Source organism: Ammospiza caudacuta, chromosome 5, assembly GCF_027887145.1.
Source record: "Ammospiza caudacuta isolate bAmmCau1 chromosome 5, bAmmCau1.pri, whole genome shotgun sequence".
Lineage (NCBI taxonomy): Eukaryota > Metazoa > Chordata > Aves > Passeriformes > Passerellidae > Ammospiza > Ammospiza caudacuta.
The window spans coordinates 27418012-27441833 of NC_080597.1; the positions used below are offsets into that span (position 1 = coordinate 27418012).

The 23822-nt window shown below is 48.7% G+C and overlaps 1 protein-coding gene across 1 annotated transcript; it reads right to left on the reverse strand.

The window, feature by feature from the left end:
- Positions 1–509: 509 nt before the first annotated feature.
- On the reverse strand, positions 510–11141 carry IL2RB (interleukin 2 receptor subunit beta). Its single transcript, XM_058805832.1, has 9 exons — positions 11036–11141; positions 10585–10711; positions 9007–9130; positions 7767–7878; positions 7086–7234; positions 6478–6655; positions 4600–4696; positions 2692–2776; positions 510–1346 (listed from the first exon to the last, which is right to left on the reverse strand). The coding sequence occupies exons 1-9, from the start codon at positions 11115–11117 to the stop codon at positions 510–512; spliced, it is 1791 nt and encodes a 596-aa protein (XP_058661815.1). The 5' UTR covers positions 11118–11141.
- Positions 11142–23822: the final 12681 nt, after the last annotated feature.

Genomic DNA, 23822 nt, shown 5'->3' on the forward strand with positions numbered 1-23822 from the left:
TTGGTCAGTCAGGAGGAGATGTCTTCATCCATTTCATCATCAAGCCCAGCACTGTTGGGCAGTGCTATTGGCCCCTGTATAAAATCTAACATCCACATCTTCAGGCATTTCTCTGTCCCATCAGAGGTTTTCAGGCCAGTATGAGGCAAACTGGTCATATGCCAGCTCAGCCTCAAAGCTGAGTGCTATTTTACACAAAAATGCAGAGCATGGAAGTGCTGGCACAGTCTCCTACCAGGAGCTGGGAAGGGAAAAATGAATTAGTGAGGTTTTGAATGTCACTTGAGAAATGTGAGGAGTTTCTATGCCATTGGAGGCAGTAGTAACAGAAGAACAGATTTGCTTGTGAAGGTAAGCCCTTGTTGGCTGGGTTTCTCCAGCCTCATTAGCGAGCAGTCCCGATGGGATTGATGCTGAAGTTACATTCATGTCCTGAGGAGAGAAATTGTCCATCTAGCCTTCCCTGCAGAGGTGGCCTTTCCCACCTGTGGGTCTCCTCCAGGCAGATCCTAGACAGAGCAATGGCTGTACTGGCTTTGGAGGTCCCTCAGAGAAAGGTAGGCGCCGGCGTTTGGGACCTGGCTGGAGAAGGCTGTTTTGCATGGCTCCTCGTCCTGTCTTTGCATTAGAGGTGGAGGCTGTGGAGGCTGGGAGGGGGAAGAGGCAGTATTTGCTGCTGGTGGGCAGGGGTCAGCTGGAGGGCCCCCCTTCCCACTCCCCTCGGTTACACTGACAGTGTCGCTGTCCTGCAGGTCCAGTGGGTCAGGAAAGTCAGTGTCCAGCTGGCACACGGCCCCAGCTGGCTGTGAAGCTGCTTTATCCATCACCTTCTCATCCTGCTCCACAAGTGGTGTTGGTGAGGTGCCTTCCCTCGACTGGAGAGCCCCAGGAACAGCCATAGCCTGCTGGGCTTCACCTGCTGTCTCTTCCATGAAGTTGCTCTTTTGGGAGCCCTGGCTTGCCTCGATACAGTGAAAGAAGTTGTTGGGCAGCACATTCATGTCCTCTGCCAGTGTGCAGAGGTCTGGGGAGGGGAGAGCCTGGTAGCAGTCGCCATCCTTGCTGCCACTGCCCTCCTGGCTGAAAGGCTCATAGGTGAAGTAGACCTGACAGGGCTCGACCTCAAAGGAGTTGGAAACGTGGAAGAAGAAGTAGCCTTGGTTGGTGAAGCAGCTGGATCCAGAGTGCACACTGGTTTCTCTGGGAGGATCAGGAGTCAGGGCTCCCTTGGAAAGTAGAAACCGGGATTCCTGGTCATTCTTCTGCATCACCTCGAGCATGGAGATCTCTGGGATTGTGCTGTTCACGCAGTAGGAAGATGTGGAGAATGGGGAGGAGAGCCATTTCTGGTGGGGAAGAAACACAAGAGAGGGAGAGACAGTGACTATCAAAGTATAGCACTCAGAGAGGAACCAAAGGTTTCATCTACTGACTGGCCACAGCAATCAAGTGACCTCTTTTCTGTCCAAGCAAGGGTTACCAGAGATGGTGGGGAGGGAAATTCCCATTCATGATGTCTCATTTGCAGGATTTTCAGAGAGTGTATGTCATTCTGTCACATTAAAATTAGGAGTGGATCTTGTCAGCCTATGTTTTGAGATTTCTGAAGCAGCGAATTTAAGATGGAGAATTAAAATGAGTCAAAGGGAATAAAAAAGGTAGGAAAACTCCTTACAAGACCATAAGATGAAGTGAAGCATGGAAAACCGTATTGAGGTGTATCTCATGTAATCTATTCCTAGGTGCTGAACAGCTTCTGATATATCCACATGGCCATATGCAGATTTCTTGTCTAAAGTGCTCTTCCAGACCCCTTCTGCCTAATTTTCACAGTCATCATGAGCAACATCCTCCAGTGCATCATTATCCTTAAAAATAAACTGGTTTCAATAACACCCAAATCCATTGCCTTTATGGCTTGTAAAGCAAATTTTTCAAGTTCTTTCTGCACTGATAAAGTATCTTGAGTGCACAACCCCATCCCCCTACTCTGTACTCTTTCCCTGTAGTTTAAGCTTTCTAAGTATTTTTATACCTTGGCTTTTCCAAAGCTTTGCTCTTTCTGAACCCTCTGCAGTTTGTTTCCATCCTTCTTAAAGCAAGATGCCCCTTGGGATCACCTCCCACGTCTTGCATCTGACGCTCCCTTTAATGCTGCACAGAGTGGTAATTGTCTCCTTGCAGCTGCCCATACTCACAGAGAGCCTAGGGGAGGGGAATACTGGAGTGGGAAAAGAAGGGAAGCTGACAAGAATGCAAGGAATAGCTAAGTGCTATCCAGTGTGATGGCAATTCACAACAGGAGCAGAGGAGAAGCTCACAGCAGGAAATCTGGGGAAGAGCTGGGCAGCCTAGGGCAAGCAGGGGGGCACTGAAATGGGAGGGAGGGGGATCTTGAGAGGCCAAGCCCCCTCCTGCAGGTCCCTTGCTGTCTCTCAGGCTGCTGATTATGGGAGCAGGATGCTGTGCTTTATGTGGTTTGCCATTTCTTTGTTCTGTAATTAGAGATTCCTTGGCTGCATGTCACGTTTTAGAAGGTCAGAAAACAGAACTTTAGCAGAGAACCCAGCAGCTGGTGCTACTGGTGCATATATTGTGTGTGCATGGGTAGTCTATCTGTCCTGGGCATGTGCAGCTGGGTGCTCCTTTCCCTCATTTCTCCCCACTCTGGTCCCATCCCCAGCCCCATACCTGAATGTCACCTCCGTGAACCGAAACAAGTGGGGGAAAAAACTTCTCAGGGTCTGGGATGTGAATCCTCAGGATCTTCTTAAACCTTGAAGAGAAACAATTAGAAGGACAAATGAAGCAGAGCCTGGTCCTGATCACTGTCACTGTGGTGGGGGTGAAAGAATGCCCTGCAATTCACAGGTACTGCCCTGGCATGGGGGAAGAGGTAAAGTCAAGCCTGGGGTCTGTCCTTCCTCTTGAGTGGTCTGAGAGGCATTACTGAGCCACGAGATGTATAGAGGTGAGACAGATAAGCCTGGCACTGGAAAATACATTTCCCCCAGCCTTTTCCCTGGGGAAAGACACCCCCTGGTTTTTCTGGTTTCTTCCCTGCCTTGCCTGGTCACCTTAGCCTCTCCACCTGCCCCCTTCAGCCCCTGTCCTGATGACAAGCTGAGCAGGCCTCCCTTGTTTCCAAGTTCCCGCTGCTGTGTGCTGATTTTTCTCTGTTGTGCTATCACCACAATGGCTCAGGACCATGTGGCCTGAGCAGGGCCATCACTGGGAAAGTTCTGCCACAGCTCTCTTTCCTCCCAGATGCATGCTGCATGGCATAGCTGGGGCACACTGGCTGTGCAAGCCATCTGAGTGAGTATGCCTTGCATTGTCCAGAGGCCTCTCCTTCCTTGGAACCAGTGTGTTGTCATCCTGAGGCAGCCTGAAGTGATCTAAGCTGCTCCTCAGCTTCTCAGAGTGGTTGGATCATCTTGTCATCCCTTTGCTGAAGCTTTGCTGTAGGATGTTGTAAGGAAAAACCCTCCTGACCTCTGGAGGCAATCAGTGTACTCTCTGAAGTATCAGAGCTTGCTAGCTCTTGCATATAAACTACCTTACATCACTGCAGATGCTATTTTTATTCATGCATGTCTAATCCTTCCTTGCATCTTACCTCAGCATTATTCTGCACTCAATTCCCCTAGGTTGATTATACTTTGTGGAGAAAGGAGGCCTTTTTAATTCCCTCTGTGCTGTGCATCTAGCACTTCCTCAACTTTGTGTAGTGACTCAGGGTAAAATAGTGACCGGTGACTTTCTCAGTATCAATCGTCCCTCAGCATGGTTCTCTGTCTTTCCTTACAAAGAAACCATCCAGCCTCTGCAGCCTCATCCCTGAGAATGAATATCCTGCTCCCTGCCATGAATATCAGCATGAATATCAGCTTCTTTACCCCTGACCTGAGATGAGAAAACCTGTGACTGTTTCTAACCTTCTGCCAAGCTGAGAGGTCACTGTTCCTATTATTGTGTTGAGTAACCTTGTGAGACACTTTCAGTCCTTAATAAAAGCAGTGTCTGGGTAGAAACACTGGCAAAGAGGTCTTGAAGCATCATGTGGGTTTTATCAGTGTGTGAGGACTGCACAGACCAGGAAGAACAAGAATTGTGCTCCTCACTCAGCAGTTTTGCCTGCAGGCCCAATGTCATCTCATCCTGCCTAAGCTCTTGCTGGAATGTTTAAATGAGAAGGAAGTGGGAACCAGGCTTGCTTGATCCTCGCTACAGGGAGAGTTCCCAACCCAGTGACCTGCTTTTGAAGAGGCAATTTTGATGCACCCCTGCCAGGAAACACCACTCTAACCCCTGGGTAACAGATGTGCTGAGGCAGCTGTTTTAAATTTAGCCAGGGCATGGTACCGGGTCACAGGAGAATGGCACAATACGACAGTGCTGGTGAAACCACATCATCTTGGGTGGTGTTATTTTTCCACAGGCAAATATCAGTCTCAGGAGTTTGGGCTATAAACCATAAATTAGTTTGCTTAAAGCCATCTCTATCCTGAGCAACACCAGGTGAAAAACAATCTGAGTTTTGAGAATACCCACAAGATATGGGAGAGGAACAGAGACATAAACTTAATTCTCAATTACCATTTCAGGGTGCGTAAGTTAATGAGGAAGGCGGTCCCAATGATCACAAAGATGAAAGTGCTCACTATCAGAACTGGCAGGACTGGCTGGGATGTTCCTGCAAGATGAGAAAGAATGAGGAAACGGCTGTTAAAATCTAACCAGGATTCTGTAGGTAGAAGCTGCAGCCCTTTCATGGCTGTTCAAGGTGATCAAAGTGGGCCTTTGTTAAAATTTTATATAATATTATAATATTATCTAGAATTTTAATATACAGGTCAGTATATGTGAGTTCTGCTGTGTTGTGTAGGATGCCTTTGAGCTGATATGGGTTTCAGAGTCTAAGCATTGCTTAACAGATAATTTGTGCTGAACAAACAAAGCTTGAACTCCCTGGTCATAACAGCACCACAGCTAGGGGTGGCCACAGATGAGGTGGCACAGTCTGCTAATTGAGGTGTCCACCAACCTGTTTCATTGCTAAGGAAAGCAGGGACTCCTAACACCAGCTAAAGTGGGGTTGGAGGCTTGAAACAGCATTAATGGTCAGTGGGAAGAGGGAGTCATGGGGTTCACAGGCCTCTGAGAAGGCAAGAAGATAAGGATAGAGAAGGTTAGGGATCAAGGGACTGGCTTCTTTCTTTGGGGAAGTGTAGGGAAGCGTTAGGAGGCTAGGAAAGTTACAACTTTACATTGTATTTTAGTACTTGGATTGTAGAGTTAGAACAAAGAGACTGGGCTCCCACGTTGCCAGGGCTGCCAGCACTCCTCAGGCTTGTTTGGCATCATCTCAAACATTCCTTAATCTGTCTCTTTCACACATATCTCCCCAGTGCACCTTTGCTTGGTCTTGCTATTCTGTGCCTGTTTCCTCTGCCTGCCCCTCATCTCCTCCCACCCCTCGTGTCCCTCGGCCTGGTCATGCAGAGAATCTCCGGAGCAGTTAGGAGAGAACAGAGAAAAATAAAAGACGGAGGGGACATTTTTAGCACATTCTTTCTTTCCCTGTCCTTGAGATGCTACTCAGATCACTTTGTCTCCTCTGCCTCTGGTACCCTGGTTATCTTTGGGTCTTGGTTGCTATGACAACTGGTTGCGGCTGTATCCTATTCACTGACATCACACAATGTCAAAATTTGATCGCCACAGCAACACAGTGCCCTTTCTAAACATAGCTCCTCTGTTTGTACCAAGACCAGGAACAACAGGGAGAGGTTGAGCAGAGGCAGGATGGGGGCAACGTGAGAAGGAATAACCTCTACCTGCTTATTTTTTGGAAATAGAGGCCACAGCCACCGACTCACTGGAGGGCTCTTTCTTCCAAGGCTGGAAGTTCACACAGTGACTGATGCAGATCTCAGCAGACCTTTTTTGAAAGAGTCTTATCATGCTTGTAAGTCAGTAGTCTCTCCCAGTTTCCATGAGACTTTGCTTCCCAAGCTTGGTGCTCCTCAGCTCAGGAGCTGAGAGCTGTTTCACTGCATTTCACTGATCAATACCTCCACTAAACTGGGCCATTTTAGGAAGCTGGGAGAATGTTCCCAGGTAACATTAGCATCTGGGAAAATGCCAATCTTGGCCACTGCATCTGCTGGTTAGACATCTGGCCTTACTGCTCTGGGGAAGCAGTCCCTGATTTATACCTTGTGCATTTTGCCTGGCTTCTGGAAGTCAGAGAGGATTTTCTGGGGTCAGGGGGTCTTTGCCCTTAAGCTGAGATGATGCTGAGATGATCTCACCTAACTGATCAGGAGGGACAGTTTTCAACCTTTCTATTATTCTTTGGTCAACACAGCTCTTCCTACACATCTTCCTTCAGCTTCTCACCCTGTTTTGACCATTCTACGTTGTTTGCCCTGAGTCCCTATTTTCCCCTCCAGGTCAGACTCCCTGACTTACCCTTATGGTCAGCATGTGTCCTCCACAGGACCGGCTTGCTCCAGTCACTCCACACGCCTTTGTAGTCACTCCTGGCACTTGGCCTTGCACGGACAGCTGCTTCATACTTAGAGTTGGGTGAGAGTCTCTCAAAATTTGCCCACATCTGGTCCTGCTCAATGGGCAAGTTTGCAGCCTCCTGGGAGTAGGGCAAATTTAGAACATCATTAACACCCTGGTTTACAGCCTCACATACCCATCTTCTCCAAAACCCTCAGAGAACACTTGTCTCAAGTCCTTATACCTCGTGCACGGCTTGTTCACCCTGAAGGAAAATTCTTCTTTGCTTTGCTTTTCCCATACCTTTCAGGTCTGTCCTGAAACTGTCTAAATTTTTTTGTGACAGCACTAAGTAAAATAGGATCCCCATCTGCCTCCTTTTCATCACCAAACACTGGCAGCAGGTGACACAGATAAAAGGGCAGGGGCTGTCATCCTCCCTCCAGCTTCACCAAAACTGCTTACATCCTGAGAGGAGGCCCAGGAGCAGGTCTTGGGGGACATAAACAAGACCAGGATTCTCCAGGACTCACATGGAAACACATCCCAACTTCCCCCTCTGTACTCACCTCCCAGGACTGACTCACGTGTCGGAACCGCACTTGGTACTCCCGCTTCCCATCCAAATAGTGAGAGGAAATATTCAGGCTCCATGTTAGGTTGGAGGTGTTTTCAGTTATGTTAACCAGCTGAAGGTCTCCTGGAGGCCTCAGCTTTACTGGAAAGAGAGAAGAGCCAGGGCTGATGTCCCCATACTCTGTCCGTAACAGGACTGCACACCAAGCCCCTCAGCAGCAGGACATCTCCTTGAGATGGGTAAACTCACACAGCCAGCAAACAATGTCCCTAGCAGATGTTTTTCCTCTGGCTTAGTCACCTGAATCCTTTCAGCAAAGACTGAAACATGCCAAAGCTGTCTTAAAGAAGGGTGGGAGCACATAACTAGAGGGGGGCAGAGGAAGAGCAGCAAGACTTTCCGTCCTTCCTGCAGCACACACTTTTCGTGAGGGCAGCTGAACTATCATGACCTGTTTGAAGCCAGATATGGGACAGGACAGGGTGTGGCTGGCATGGCACTGCATGACAGAGGAGCCAGTGGCAGGAATCAACATTGTGCTCATTGTAGCAGGGGACAAACAGACAAAGGCCTAAAATCAGCTGTGGGTGTTGCATAGGAGTGGATGAGGAAGGAAAATTAGCTATCCTCTCATGGGGAAGCTTCAGAGACCAGAAGACAGATAAGTACTCACTATTTGCAAATGGTTTGAAGTTTTTTATTTGTTCAGGTATTTTGGTTTTGTTCTCTCCAGTGTGGCAATGGACAGACAAGTTAAGACTGTCTGCAATGGTGAAGCACTGATTCTGCAGGGAAAATTAACCATTAGTGACAGTGAAACCTTGTGAATAAGCATTCAAATTTCTAAGCATTGCCTACACATAAGATGATTAGGCATACTTGACAATAAATATGGAAGGTATTTGCGGCAGAAAGGCATAAATCTCAGTGGTGAATGAGGAGCCAAAAATTTACATTTCATGTGGTTGGATTTTTTTTGTTTGTTTATTGACAAGAAGGGCACAAAATATTGTGATACACTAGTTTCTTGGTATTCCTGTGTATGCTGACTAAGCAGGAGAAAAAGTTACTCTCTATGGATTATATTTATTGAGAAATTTTATTTTTACCAGAACATTTTATGTTCCTTGGTAAAACGGAGACCGCATTAGTATTAAACTTGACACTTGAAATGCAGTGATGCTGAAGGGCCATATACATCATACAATACTGAATAAGCAACAGAGAAATTAGCTTGATTAGAAAGAAAAGATTTTGGAGCTATGTACCAACCCTGCAATTTGTCTTTGCACATGATATGGAAATGTATGAAAGCCTGTCTGTCATTAGAACTGGTTGTGACTTTACCAATAAAAATATTAGCTCACTGGATGTGACTGAAGGAAGTACATAATGGATCCAAAATAAGACTGATTTAAATAAAGAATAATAGGTGGAAGATTTGCATCACCATTAGCTCCAGTGATGTGTTGCTGTTGCATCTTGCATTAGACACATCTAACCACATTTCACAGCAGCTAATGATCTGGAAAGTGGTATTGATAATTTCTAGGAAAAAGAGTTCAAGAGGTGACCTCAGAGCTGGTGGTGATGCCCATCCCTCCTCAGAGGAAGAGATTTGGGCCAAACACAGGTGACTGAGACATGGGACACTGCTGATGATCTGTCTGTCCTGCAGCTCTTCTGCACGTGTCAGCACAGCTCACAATGAAGCCAATCCCTCCTGCAGGGGAACCCATGGGAGGCACATATATCAACAACACACACCAAGCCCCATCCCAGATCTGGACTCAGGGATTAGGTTTGGCCTTTTTATACTACCCCTGGATGTTGCACTGTTTATACACCTAAAATGCATATGTAAATCCTTTCTCCTTTGTCCTTAGCCAGGACATCGCAGATGAATTACTCACATTAACATTTTGGTTGAAGGTTTTGATGCATCTCCTCAGTCCTGTCATATGCTCTGCCTTGGGTAACTTGCAGTGCTTCTTGGGTTTTTCAGATGAGGGACGTGACTCCAATGGAAAGCTATAGCTGGAAAGTTATAGCTTTGTAGTTAGTCAAATACTGTGTAATACTAAAGGGCTTTCAAAGCATTTTACATTCTACTGTATTTGCTGAACAGGTTACAGGAAATATTTTATCCTACTTTCTCTCCCCACTGTATCACTCAGACAAATTTTATGTGCTGGCACATAGAAGTCAATGCACCCCAGTTATTTCAAGGCAAAGATAACATCAGATTTCCAGTTTCAAAGATTTCACAAAATCCTCTTCCTATTGTCTCTGCTTCCTGTTGATATCAGAGGGCATACAGAGCCCAAACTCACCTACAGCAACACGGCCCTGGAAGACAGATGCCTGTTTCAGCCCCTCTAGGCTTTACAGGTCTCCCTCCAGACACTGACAGTGCTGTAGGATCTCAGATACTCAGTGACATGCACCTTCTGAGCCATGTCACATCTCAGTCAGCCAGGACAGTACACCTCAAGTGGCATCACTACATCGAAACCTCTCCTCTGCCCTGACAAGGGAGCCCCAGCTGAGCTCTGGCATGGGGTGTGGCAGGGTGGAGAACCTCTCTGGGGCTGCAGCTGGGGCAGCGTCTGACTGAGGCTCCTCTTCCAGCTCTAAGGTCAGATCAGGCCTGGGACTCACTGACAGTGGGGAGGGTTCCACATCCAGCCCCAATTCCAGGCACAATCTCTGATTCACACCCATGGAGCAACATCAGTGTTTTAGCTTTCTAGGGACATGCATCAGCCCCAAGATATTTGTCAATCTAACCCAACTAGAGGTGCCTCTATGACAGTGACAAATAACCCACCCAGTGACAGAATCACACTGAGCCTGTCCTCAAGGCAGGCACCCAGGGCAGACCTGGGCTTGGCTGGTAAGCCTCTTGGCTGCAGATGTCCTATCTGTAGGACATATATCTCTGTCTGGAGATGACAGAGACTCAGCCAGCCCCCAGTGCAGTACTGGCCAAACACCTCCCCTCTGCTGGGAGGCATGTAGAAGAGGAAAACAGCATGAACTGGAAGAGATGAAAAAGACAGGGGAGAAAAAGAAGGACAATATTTTTCTTCTCTCATTATTACTCAAAACGCAACATCTCAGCTCATCCTGGCAATCGCCAAATGGCCTCTGTATAACTTCAATTCCACCCTTCTCCAGCCCCATCTCTATACATCCTCATTTTCCATTGAAAATGCCTTTCAGTCCCCAGGGTGTCTGCCAAGGAAGAAGGATTTTTTGAAAAGTGAAGTTCAGATAGAGCCATGGAGCTAGAAGATGGGTTGTGCTAGACAGTTCAGGACTGTCAGATGGCAAACACTGAGCAGCGGCTCCCAGCATCTCAGCCCACATAGAGATATAGAGTTCAAGACAAAACACCTCAGCTCTCTCCACTACACCTGGCCTGAGAGGGGGAAGCCTACATTTTTCTAAAGTGGCATTGTTTTCCCTCAGTCTCTCCAGTCACCCACCTGTCACAAAAGCCTTTCTTTGATAAAATCTCCAGCTGGCACGGTGCTTCAGCCAGGTCCCTGCCCGGGTCCCAGTCACAGAAGAGAGCTGCCCGAGAATCATACCAACAAGTGAGGCTGGAGGCACCTGCCAGCAGAGAAGAGACAGACAGCAATGTGGCTCAATTAGCAATGATGCTTGGCATTAATCATCACCCCAGACAATGCTGCCCCATCCCAAACTACTGACTGAATCCTCTGCTGGCACGTCCATGTAAGAAAGACAGTGCCACTCATTTCTCTATATCTTTGTAGGCTGAGTGCTCATCAGAGACCTGTAATATTGCAACCTCCCCTGGCTGCACATTACAACACAAACATTGCACAGCAGCATACGTGGGGCACACACTGCCCTGGCTGACTGCCCTCCCTGTTCACCCAGCTGGCACAGGTGAAAGGAATCGCTTCTTACCTTGTGCTGAGTCTGATGCCCACAAGGGAGGCATGAGGCTGAACAGGCAGAGGTGAGACAGAAGCAGCAATGAGGGCTTCATCAGTACTGGTGACACACTGAAAGAGAGAAGACACCCCCACAACACAGCTCAGCAATGGAACTTAGGAGGATGTCAAGATGTCATCTCACAGGAGGCATCCACTGTCCTAGGATGCAGTGCCAGTCTTGTAGGTCCAGAAACTCATATCCCTTCCACTCCGGAGCCTGCACCTTTCCCTCAGCACCTCACTGTTCTCCCGCCTTGGGTGCTCTGCTCAGCAGGGAGGCTGTTCACAGGGCAGCACAGGGGCTGTGTGCAGGAATCTTGTCCTCTGCAAACGCGAGAGTGAGCACGCAGCAGTCCGTGCACGCTGTCTCAGGCTGCTGCTGACTCAGGTAGAGAGTGCTGCCTCGGCTGTGCACAGCTTGTGCTTTGAAGAGCTTCTTTTTTTGGTAAACCCTAGGGCTGAAATAACTAGGTGCTTGCTGAGTAAGAGGGTCCCTGGATGCAACTGACAGAAGTTAGTTGCAGAGCTCATGGCTTAGGAGGCAGGTTTTGAATAGCATGTTTGGGACAGGTGGGGGAATCAGGGAGAAGAAAGTGTTTACCATGTTCTAGAAAGTGAAGGCTTTACCATATAAAAAAATATTACATAGTAGTGTACAAACAGTGCATCATCCCCTCCAAGTAGACCCTTTCTCTGCCTTGGAAGTTAATTATTTTAGCTGAATCAGAAAATTTGGGCTTTGTAATTAGGAAACTCAGCAGCAGCCCTCATCCAGACCAGGCATCCAGGGAGCCTCCTTGTCTTACCATGCTTGTACAGTCGTGTTCCATATTAGACAGACTGGCCTTACAGTCTTCTAATGCAAACCTCTCTCTCTCCCCATCCACCTGGACACCTGGACCTTGAGATCAGCCTTTGCCCACAGGAGAGGAGAAGGAGCTGCCCTCACCTCTCACCAACCCTGGAGGTCAGGCAGAGCTGAGGAAAACAAAATGGAAGCTTCACTGGACCTTGCCAGGACTGCAAGAGGGGTGTGAAGAGAGGGTTTATAAGGGGCCAGCATGAGCTTAATACCAATTTCCATTGTGATAAAAGATTAGGTTCAGGGGAAGAAAAATATGATGACAACACATTATCAGACAGGGGAGAGAAAGAGAGAAAGCAGGCGGCATGGTTGTGAGATGTGGGGTATGATTTGAGAGGATTGTGGAGAGACAGAGAGATAAATATGTTCTCAGCCCTTCCCAACGGTGAAGTGCAGTTTGTCAGATTGAAACTCCTTCTAAGATGCTTTCAGATCAGCCACCCCCATGTGGGAGAGAGCTGGCATTACCCCCTTTACCTTCCAGCTCCAGGCACTGAGCAGTCCAGACGAAGGGAGTCCCTGGGGTTGTGAGACTGGATGGCAGCAGGTGCTGGATGTCAAACAGTGAGGGGAAGGGTGAGGGGAAGAAGGGAGAGTGATGAAGGCAGATATCCTGGCTCAGTGCATGTCCATGGGAGAAGCGGTGCCTGCAGCCCGGCAGTTCTGCTCCAAAGATGTTTCTCTCATACGCGCATGGTCTCTGTCTCCTCTCTCTCACCTGTGCACAGGAAGCTGCTGCTTGCCTGCCTTGTCAGACTGAGACAAGGCCTCAGAGTATCGAAAAGGCTAGCAAGGCCAAGAATAAAAAAACCAAAAGCAAACCGCATCCTGCTTATGATAAAGCAGTAAGTGCAGAAACAGGTCTGGAGGGGTCAGGTATTAAGCAATGCTCAGACATTCTGGGACCAGTTTCAAACCATTGCTGGGAGGCAAAAGAGAGCAAAAAGGACCTCTTGGGATACTGGCAAGACCCATATCTTCCTCTTTGAGGCAACCAAATGGATCACTCATATTGCTCTCAGGGTCTACACAAGTTTACAGATCACTTTGAAACTGGGGGCAGGAGTCTGTCTACAGTAGAAATACCATGGACTACTTTGTGAAAAATAGCTGGAGTTGCTGACCTGAGCAACACCTGAATGAAACCAGACATGGTTGCCCCAGTTTTAGAGGATCCGTGCTGGGTCACAGTGGGAGTAGAACCAGGTCAATGCTGAGTGTGAACAAGTTTGAGGCACGCCCTGACACTTGCAGATGGTGTGACACCACAAGAACACCCATCCCACTGCCTCCCTACCCAGCCAAACACCCCATTCACTCCACAGAAGGAAGAACCACACTTCTCTGACCTGAGCCTTGCAGCTAGTCCAGCCAGGCAATAACACCCTGCAGTAGCTGCAGTGCCTGTTTGGCATGGCTTGTCCATTCAACAGGCCAGAAAAAGATTAAAAAAATATTTTCACCTTCTTCCAAAGCTTCCCATGCCCTCACCTTTGCAGACAGATAGCCCTGTTCTCTGCCTTCACATCCCAAGCCAAGGCAGATGTACAAATGCAAATCCACAGCTTGATGGTTGCCCGGTTCACAGATAGATACGGACCTGCAAACATGTTCTCACACCCCTTTCTCTTTTCCATACAGAAATAGAATTCTCTGAAGTTCAGCACATCATGTTTCCTGTCTGCTCTGGGCTGCACAATGATGGCCATTCGTGTGAGGCCGCATGGTGAGAGTCTCCTCTTACATGGACAGCGGTCACTCCTTCTCTCTTAGAGCAGCTCAAGGCCCAAACTCAGGTTTGGCAAGAAGGTTTTGCTGACCAAAAGTTGCCAGAGGCTAATCTCAAGTCTCCAGGCAGTTCTTGATTGAGGACTCTATAAACCTGGAGGATGGGACCTAGTATAACAACAAAGTGATCTTGGATTCAGGTAGTGGAAAAAGGGTGTAGGAGGAAGATAGGTTCTTAGTCACAGGAAGCCCAGCCCAGAGACTGGATCTCAGAAGATACTAGACCTCAAAAAGAAATTGTGTTGGAGAAAAACACAGTAGTTTGAAGGCAGAGCAATTCTGCAGAAGGGTGCAATAGTCACTCCTCATGGCCATTTCTAGGAAAGCGTTGCAGCTGATCCAGAACCAAGCACTCACTTAACCAGCAGTAGCAGAGTGCACCACCTCTTTCTTCATCACACACAACATGGACCAGGAGTCTTGAGAGCTGTCATTTGAATGCATCTGAAAACCCTTGTCAGGCCAGGCTTGGGGAGGACAACTAGGGAATCAAAGCCAGCCAGCCTCTGCTGAAGAGGAGCAGGGGAGAGGATGGGCTGCTGTGTGCTCTCCTGCTGTGGAAACTGCTGGCTGGGTATGCTGCACCTTGGAGGCTCCCATTGGGATGGAGATGTAATGGCATGGATCATCAGGCCACAGACCACCCTTCCTAGGAACTCTGAAAATGAATGCAGCTTGCTCTGGCACAGAAATCCTCAGCTGAAGCAATGAAATTCTCTGTAAGTTCTTGGTATCATCACCATTGCAGCTGAAATGGATCATTCATATTAATCATAATTTTTCCTGTTTGTCCTTCAGGCTAGAGAAACCTACATGTTCCTTAAGACCAGAGATCACTTTGGAAAAGCAAATGGACATAGCACAGGTTTTTTATTGTTCAGCTTATCAAGGAAAAAACCTCCACTGATCCCCTTTTTTTCCTTTTTTTTTTTTAATATATGCATAAAAATCCTATGAGGTTGATTATGCACTATGGCACCTGAAATAGTAGAAGAGGAAAATTTAACATGTAGTCACCCCCTATAGGGGATGGGTGGCTGATGCAACTGGAAACAAGGATTTGTGTGATCAGCTGCCTCTCTGGAGGCTGTGTTTTTCTAGATCTGTTTCTCTATGATAGGTTCTTGTGCAGATTTTCTGCTCTCTAGTAAGGACTGATGTCACATTGAAGACCTTCCCATGGAGGGTCCCAATGGAAAACAGCACTCCTCTATCAAGATACCCTTGCTCAATAAGGGATTTACCTCTTTGTCAAGGGCAACTGGAATCGACTGACTTTTCCAAAACTGTGAAGGGAGGGGGAATGATCCCATGGATCAGCTACAACCAAACCTCAACCTCTGTGGAGGCAAAAACTTCCTCAGCATATTTTCCTTGGAAACACAGTTTAAAATGTATGAAGCAATGACCATGTGGCATAAATTAGAGGGTTTCCTCCAGAGACATGATAATGGCATTACGTCCAGACCCCACCTGGCACATGTGAATTTTGCTTGCTGTCAGCACAGGTTTTGAACTTGATTGCCCAAGATGCTGTGCTACTGAGAATGTGTTGCTTTTTATCTCCTTCACACTGATATTGTTAGGAATTGCGCCATTCTGTAATGTGAGAAGCCAAACAAAACCACACTGTCAGCAACACAAAGAGGTGTTCTTGGCTTTACCTTCCTGTCCCCATAATGGTGGCTGAGATAGGTAAACTCTGCAGTCAGTGTTGTTGCTCAGTGTTAAAGTAGCAGGTAAAAGTGTGATGATGGAGGTTTGGTTAAAGGTGTTGTTTGGTACAGATTCGTTTCAGGGGCAACATAAGTTTTAAAAATACTCAAGACTGAGGCACGTACTTATGCACAAGACTTTTTGCCCTCACATTGCTTTCATTAGAGAAGAGGAGTGCTGCTGAAACTGCTCATTTTCAGTTGTGTGTCCACTGAGAGTCTCTGCAAAATGGCAAAGGTGAATGGGGGAGCAGACATAGAAGAAGCATGAAGGGCAAAAGCATTGTGTGGTGTCAAATTACCCCACAAATCATCAGCTCATCCTGTTTGTTAGGCTGGGGACACCCCTTCCCTTTGCTGGCTCTCAGTGGGACCAGAGTGCCAGGTTAACTGGGGTGCCTTGTAAACTGCCCAGCTCAGTGGGGTGAGCTCAGTGGAGGGCTCAGCAGATCCATCTCGGTGTCCTGTCCCCAAGGCCCTCTGGAGTGGAGCAGTGGAAAGGGCACAGAACCAGCAGGAGGTGAAGGCATGAGGGCAGAGATGCCCGATGGCCACTGAAGTTCGCCGCCTGACAGCATACAGTGAAGGTCTCTAGAAGCTCTGCAAGTTATTTCTGGTACTTTCCAAATAATGTTGTTTTAACTATAACCTTTGCATTGAATTTCCTGCCAATCGTATGCACGCGCTTCTCAAAACTACGCTGTTGTTCTACATCTGCAGTAATTTTCCCCTTAAACTGTGGTTCTACTCCGAAAAATGTCTGTAAAAATGGCCTTGTGGGAAACCACTGCTCAGTGTATAAGTGAGGTCTTTATTGAATTTGTTCACATTACCAGCCTGTAAGAGGTTTTCCTTTGTATCAAAACAGCAAACTTGGGCTGATGTGAGAGAGATTTTTTCCCTCCTGCTCCATGATTCCTAGAGATATTGCTGCTACAGGCTAAACACTGCCCTCAGGTTAATCTCCATTGCTGTGTTTAAGTGGAGAGGCATTTAAGCAATAGAGTTTAAGATCTGGAATCGGGTACCACAATGGAGTAACAATGCTGGGCAGCAAGTGCTAAGCCTACCTATAGGGCAGATGATATTCCTGCATTTTTTTCCTTCCAAATTCTGCCCTACAGAGTTACCTGGTAGACATGCCTGATAAAGGCAGTAGACATGAAATATACACATGAATACACAAAATGCTCAAAAGTAGGGACAGCCCTTCTGTAGCCCTGTAGGCTATAGAAGAACGTGGACAAAAGTGGTAGGAGGCTGAGGCATTCACAGGCACCTTCACTCAAGGCAAGTCGGAGGCCAGAGGTGGGAGGTGATGGAGGAGGTGTTCACTTTCACTCCTTGACAGAGATGGTCACAGCCCTAGAGAAGTGGGGGAAAAGGGTGGGAGGGAGAGCATGCTACTTTCACTCTTAGCCTGCCTGGCTGTGAACACACTGATATGATCTCATGAGGAGGAGCATGGGACAGTCACGAGATGCTCCTGCTTGGGACCTGAGCCCTGGCTCCTCACTATGTTTGGGCTGAACTAGACAGTGTCAGGACTGGCTGGAGGGGCTGGAGCCAGCAGCAGAGCCAAGCTTTAAGAGAGCTCCTAGGAGGGGATGTCTGTCTCCCTGATGAGTGCTCGGGGTGCCACAAGGGCTGTTCAGACCCAGAGTTCCTCCCTAGAGACTCTCAAGGAAGACCTGGGCTGTCACCCTGGGCCTGGCTCAGCCACATGAAGGAAGACCACTGCCTACACCCTTGTCTGAGCCTGGGGACATGGTGTCTGAGGCCCAGCAGGCATTTGAGCCACAGCAGTGTGGCAAGTGATGTCTGTCAGCTTAATCATGGTGCCTCTGTATGCAGATGGTCTTATTCTGGGCATGCTGCGATGGAAAATTCAGCAGTGGGAACTGGAAGGAAGGTGTGTACCCAGGGGACTATGATCGTGTGTGCACAGCTCTCACATCCTCTCTGAGTCTCAATTTCCACAGCAGAGAAAGAGACATAAAGGACACCTTCCCATCTTCTTCAAAAACAGATTCACAGACCAGGCTCTTGCATCACACCCAGGTGTGCACTGCCCCCGTCTGTGGGGCCATTATTGACTTACAGTATTTAAACATGCCTCTGCAAATCCCTGAGGGTCCTCCTGGCACTGAATACTGAAGATGCATGGCTAGACTGCCTACAGAACTTGCTCACAGACCTGTATTGAAGATGGATTACCTGTACAAGTGACATGTTCCACAGGAAGGCAGCACAGGACACAGAGAACAGACTTACACCAAGTGTATGCCCAAGCAAGGTAATGAGCTGAATGCTAGCTGATTTCCTATTCAGCGTCAGTGGCTGCTCTTGTCCTTGAGGGAAATCATTACCTTATTACCTGGGCAGTCTTGGAGAGATAAAGCCATGCTCTGTTTTTCAGCCTGTCAATGTGTTACATCTCTCTCTGTTTAAAGTTAGAGGGTACAAATACTTGACAAGCCTAATATGAAGCAATGACAGCTTCCAGACCTAATACATTGAGAAGAATTTAGGGATTAATTGTACATTCAAAATTGCTTGAAGGCAAGACACAATACAGTAAGGAGATTTTTGAGAATAAACCCTCAGGTATTTTGATTATCAAGGCTTGCTTCCAGTTTAATCACATTTCCCTTCCTTCTCCAGAGGAAAAAAATCATTACAGCCACCACCCCCATTCTACTCAGAGCTCTCCTTGCTCCTCCGTTTTCTTCATCTCTCTGCCTGAGCAGCTTCTAGAAAGGGAGTTAATTAGATTGTTGATTTTGTTTTAAAATATGGTTGGTGATGTCATGCTTATCCAAGGCCCAACCTCCTACTCCCCCTTAAACCCTTCTGGGGGTTACTGATTTGTGACTGCAGTAATTATTAACTTTCATGTCATTAAAATGCCTGAACAGAAATTACTTGTTTGGAGGCAGCTTCCTGTCTCCTTACAGCTCACTGCTCAGGAACTGCATTCCTCTTTCTCCCCTGGGCTCAGCCTGAAGTGCTATTTTCCCTCTGCTCTGTGGTTTCCTGGGTTCAGCTCTGCCCCCATTTGCCCTCCAATGTTGCTGCTCCCCACCTTGGGAGGCAGAAGGTCTGATGAGAAGGGCCACAGCTGGTGTACTTGGGTGTAAGGAGTGGAGGGGAAGGGTGGTGTTCAGGTGAACCACCTGACCCAAGGACTTGAGGGCATTCCACTCCCTCAAGGGATGTACCACTACCTTGTGAAACAGCTCAGAACAGAGCCCCCCAGCCCTCCTGAGAGCACACCTCTGCCAGGGTTTTACCTCTGGGACTGCTCCTCTGAGCATTTTCCTCCTATGGAGCCCTCCTGTGAGGTGAACTGCCTGCAGCAGAGTGGCTCTGGCTCCATGAGGCTGCACACAATCTAAAAGATTATTTTGTGCCTATGGGTAGGCAAGGCTGTATGTTACTGGAGACTACTAACAAGATCCTAGTGAACATTGCAAGACCACCACTTGGAGGAAAAACAAGCTCTGTGAACACTACTGTTTTCCTCACTGTGGTGTCTAAGGAACCTGTAGATGGTCCTTGAGAGATCCAACCCAGAGCCCTGTCCGTGTGGTACCTGTCAAGTTTGTTGCCATTACAGAAAGCCCAAGCTGCAGCTCACCTCATCTGCTCCACAGGCTGTGCCCCTATTTGGGAAATGGGATGTATATGTCTCGGGGAAAATGGGACTTAGTTCACTGAGAGAAAGACAAGCAGGGTTACACTTTCCTCCTCTTCTCTTCCTGACTGACATGCTTGGGCAGGGGGAAATGTCATTTTGTGCATCACTGTTCCCTGTTGCTCTGGTAGCTCCCACATGAGAGGCAGGAAAGGGCACAGAGCATGAAGCAGTTCAGAATTTCACCCTCCCTCTCCCTGCAGCTGCAAAGAGCAATTGCACAGGGCTGGGAGGGCTATTTTAGGCAGGTGCTGTGCCCTGCAGTTGGAGCAGGCTGCAGGGAAGGTCCGTGGGGGCACTGCCCTGTGCCTGCACCTGAGCACACATTTGTGCACACAAACACACAGAGAGCGCAGTTCAGGCCCAGGGGGAAGCATGGGGGGCATCAAGCACTTGGCTCCACTTGAATGCTTACCCTGGAAACAGGCCAAGGACAGCACGTGTCCACAGACACCACAGTCCCTTCCCTTAGCCACAGTCCACACAGGTGAGGCTTTCATTCTAATAGGAAACATGAACTGTTGCTTTTATATTTTAAGGACAAAAGTGTCACTACATTTCTCCAGTGCTGACCTTCTGTGCACCACAAAAGATCCCCCCTTTTCTTGCTACTTTCCCCACCCTCTTTGCAGGCAGCAGGTTCCTTCATCAGAAATGCTCAGTGTTCAGAGGGAAGGTGGCTGATGGAAAGGACTGCTCAGGGTTTTTATCCTTTTGGTCTTGGAAATGATGCAGGCAGGCTGGTGCAGCACCTCTCCCTCCTTCCCCCTCCCCTGCCTCAGCCCCCGTGCTGGGGGAGGGAGGAGCGTGGGCGGTGGAACGGGGCTGTTGTCCCCAGATGTGTGAAGTGCTGCCGAGCAGCAGTCGTGCACCACGGACAAACCGCAGCTCAGCCGAGAGCCATCGCTCTGGGCTGTCGTCACTGACCTTTTCCTCTCGCCTTCTCTGTCCTCACCTGCCCTCCCACTGCTCCCCTGTTCTTTGTGCTCCGAGAGCTCTCTGCACAGGGCTTTGAAATGGTGAGGGGGACTGGCACAGGAATGTAAAGGAGGAGGAGGAGTGGAAAAAAAAAAAAGATCTGCAGCAAAGAGAAGGCTGTGCATTCATCCTCTCTCCATTCTCTCCATTTCCTTCGGGCTCAGGTTGCCATCCTGCAGGACAAGAGAGTCGTGGGCTGAGCCAGCTCACCACTGCCCCTACCTGCTCTACCCATTGAGCTGAAGGCTCAGATGCTCTGCCTCCACAGCTGGCAGGACTGGGGATGAGGGAGGAGAAGGAAGTTTGTCTGAGGGTCAGGGGAGTCTTCAGTATCTGCCATATAATGAACAAATAAAAAAAAAAAAAAAAAAAAACAAAACTAAAATCATGTGGTACAGCTGTCAGAGCCTGCAAAATTCTCTTAGACTAAAACAATGCCACCAGCACACCACACATAGAAAAGTGGGAGTTGGGGCAAAGCAAGGGCTTGAGAGGTGTTTTGGGTTGTGTGTGGAATAGTAATTCTGTGGACCCTTGGCCCCAAAGATCTGCTGGATTGCCAGCTGTGGCTGCAGGTGACAGGGCTTTGTTGCCTGGAATGTGCTTTCTAGTGATCTGCCCCATTCCACTGTTTCAGGGAAAGAACTGAGGACATGTGGGGAGAAAAAGAGTGTCTGTAGGGGTGAATGTGAGAATGCCACAAACCCAGAAAAGCATGTGTGGGGCAAACAGAATGCTGTGACCTTCAGGCTTCCCATAGAAGATGCTTGCTCTAGGGCACTGTTGTGTCAAACACCTGGAAGGTGATCAGGGCTCCAGAGCAGGGGATCAGAACAGCAAAAATGATGCCTGCAGGATGTGGGTCAGTTAGACAAGAGACCTATTGTCTTCCTTCTTCTCCGTGGACCATTTCTTCCTCTGGCTACTTTGAAGCATTGCATCTGCCCTCAGCAGCACCTGTGAGGCTTGGGCACATCTGCCCCCTTAGGGGTGCACTGCAGCTCACACCAGCAGTGGAGGCACCTCTGCACTTCTCCATCCTCACCCACACTGGCAACGGGTGCAAGTGTGTTAAAATGGATCAAGATAAAACACAGATTCCTGCCTCCCCCTCATCCAGGGCTCCATTTACAACCTGCCCAGGTAGATGGGGAATTCCCTAATCCTCAGCTTGTCCAAGCTGAGAGCTCTACATCCTGCTCCCTCCCATCTTACCTGTTGCAAAGAGACACTGGGGAAAGTGTGAAGTTTTGCAATAATTCACAGGGCATTTGTGAGTTAAGTGACATAAACCCAGGAGACTGGATGGTCTGTGGAATGAGAAACTGTCAGAAGCCTTTGATTTAAACCTCCTGCCCTGGCCCTCAGTGTGGTGTAACTGCAAGGCACGAGATCACAGAGATCTCGTGGGTGAAGGAGAAGGTATTTCATTAGTTGAGGGAGCTGTGCTTGTACCAAAGAGGCCTGGAGCCTCAGCACCCTCTGCCCACCTCCTGATAGCATCTTCAGAGTGAGCCAGGCTTGCAAAGGGCAACAGTTTCCGTTGTCAGGAAGGTGAGAGGTGTCCATGCGAGGCTGGTATGTGTGTTGGCATGCGTGGGTGTCACAGCAGAGTGTGCATTGAGCTGGCCCCTGAAGCCTGGCATGACTGGGCCAGGGCCTGCCTTGCCACTGTGGTCAGAGAAGGGCCACACCACACGAGGCAGCGTGCATTTCACACTGCCCTCAAATGCAGCTGTGCCCCACCGTCCACATAGCCTTGAGGAGGGTCCACATCCAGCCCTCTAAATCCTGTGGGAGCTCCCAGCCAGCAGTGGGAAAGGGAAGGTGAGAGAAAGGAGGTCTGGGCAGACTGAATCCACTGCTTGTGCCTGGCTGCAGTGTACTAGATGGAGGGAGGTGGCAGCTCTGCTTGTGGCACTGGGTGATGCTGGCTGGGGTGTTGCTTCACTCCCTCTCCCTCTCTGGGCCCTGGGAGATGAACAAGGCTGGGGTGTGAGTGAAGCAGGCTGTCTGGGAGGTTTGGGAGAGGAGGAAGGACAGCAGCCTGCAGCAGAGGGGAAACTTGCTCCAGTGCAGTGTGGCAGCCCCTGAATAGTGCACTGATGTGAGGCAGATCTTGCACAATAGCTGGCAGCTGAGGCAAGGCCAGAGACTCTTCCTGTGACTGCCCCTCCTGTGACAAAGGCTCTGAAGGGATGTGGAGCCAGGTCTTTTCTTGTGTCCCTTCTCTCCCTGGTGCTTTGGGCGCAGGCACATCTGCCTGTGCCCACCTGCAGGGTCAAGGGCCTCCTTCATACTTTTCTTATCCTGCTTCTCTCTTCCCCTTTCCCACAGCTACCACAGGGCAAGGAGCTACTGCAGGGCCTTCAGCTGCTCCTGACTTGTCCCTGGCATGTGCTTCCTTTCACAGGGACAGCTCCATGTCCTGCACTCCACCTCCTTTCTCCCGCTCCCTTCCTTTCCTACCTGCAAGACCAGAGACCTGCAGGAAGGCAGTTTTCAGGGACAGGCCTGTGATAGATGCCTTGAACAAACTTCAGACATGTCCACAGAGCCTTTTGCAGCAGAGCTGGGATCACTCCTTCAGGGGAAAATATAGGCACAGCTCCATGGGTAGTGCTCTAGCTGTGCATCCCAGGGAACTTGCTTGTCCAGGAGAGAGATTCTGGCTGTCACCAACCCCTGAATTACATTCCACAGGGCAGCTCCATTGCATGGAAAAAACCACAGACCTGGGGTGAATGAATGAATGAATGAATGAATGAATGAATGAATGAACAGTCTCATGGCCTTCTAGGCATGGGTGCACTCACTGGCAGGCCAGCAGGGCTGATCTGCCCCATTCTAGACCTTGTTTCTTCAAAGCATTGCAGGGTTCCCCTTGCCTGATCTGAGCCCCACCTGCAGCAACTCCCCTGGTCAGGCATTCATGGTGTGATGGGTGGCACCAGCTACAGACCCTGCCTGTCACCATGCATCTTACCCCAAGGGATTTGGCTGAGGAGACTCTTCAGGGGCCAGGCTGAAAGGTTGAATAATAGAAAACTTTTCTTGAAGATCTGATTGCACATTTCCTGTCCCCCCTCCCTCCCTCTCTCCTTTCCTCACCTTTTGTAAGTGTGACAAAGTCACTTCCAATCTGCCAGCATCTCACCTCAAGGAACAGGAACACGCACAAACACAACCACTACACTTCCTGAGGATGCATTTTTATCTGCTTCCTCAGAAGTAAATAAAAAATGGGAAGAGGGCTGGGCTCTCACCTGACAGAGCATTGCATTTACTAGGATATATATAGCCCTTGCTCTGGGCCTGTCACAGGACCAAAGAGGCCTGTAGGGATGTGTGTGATTATGTATTCCACCCTTTGCCAAATGAAGTGTCTGGTACACATCAAACCACAGGAGAAACTATGTGAAGGCAAATTAAACTCAAAACAGAAGGTCCTATATGGGCACCTCATCTTGTTCTTTTGCCTGTCCTTCTACCTCAGCAGGAGTCCCCTCAGTCCAAAGATGATAAACAGAACCCCACATATCTCTTTGACTTGGACTGAGACCCCAAAAGGCATCTCCCTGTCCTTAGGATTCTATCCTTCCAGATCTTTCACTCAAGCCCCAATCTCCAGGCCCTGCTCACGTCTTCCCTTCTCCCTCAACTTTATGAGCAATTGCCACTTGTCCTTCCACCCCTGACCTGAACCTCAGGCCTT

Excerpts from the sequence above, each read along its gene's own strand:
- IL2RB (XM_058805832.1), bottom strand. The coding sequence starts at position 11,117 with ATGAAGCCCTCATTGCTGCTTCTGTCTCACCTCTGCCTGTTCAGCCTC. Across the intron at positions 7,235-7,766 it reads CTTCAAACCATTTGCAAATA|TAAAGCTGAGGCCTCCAGGA; the intron begins GTGAGTACTTAT and ends CTCTCTTTCCAG. Across the intron at positions 1,347-2,691 it reads TTCACGGAGGTGACATTCAG|AAATGGCTCTCCTCCCCATT; the intron begins GTATGGGGCTGG and ends CTTCCCCACCAG.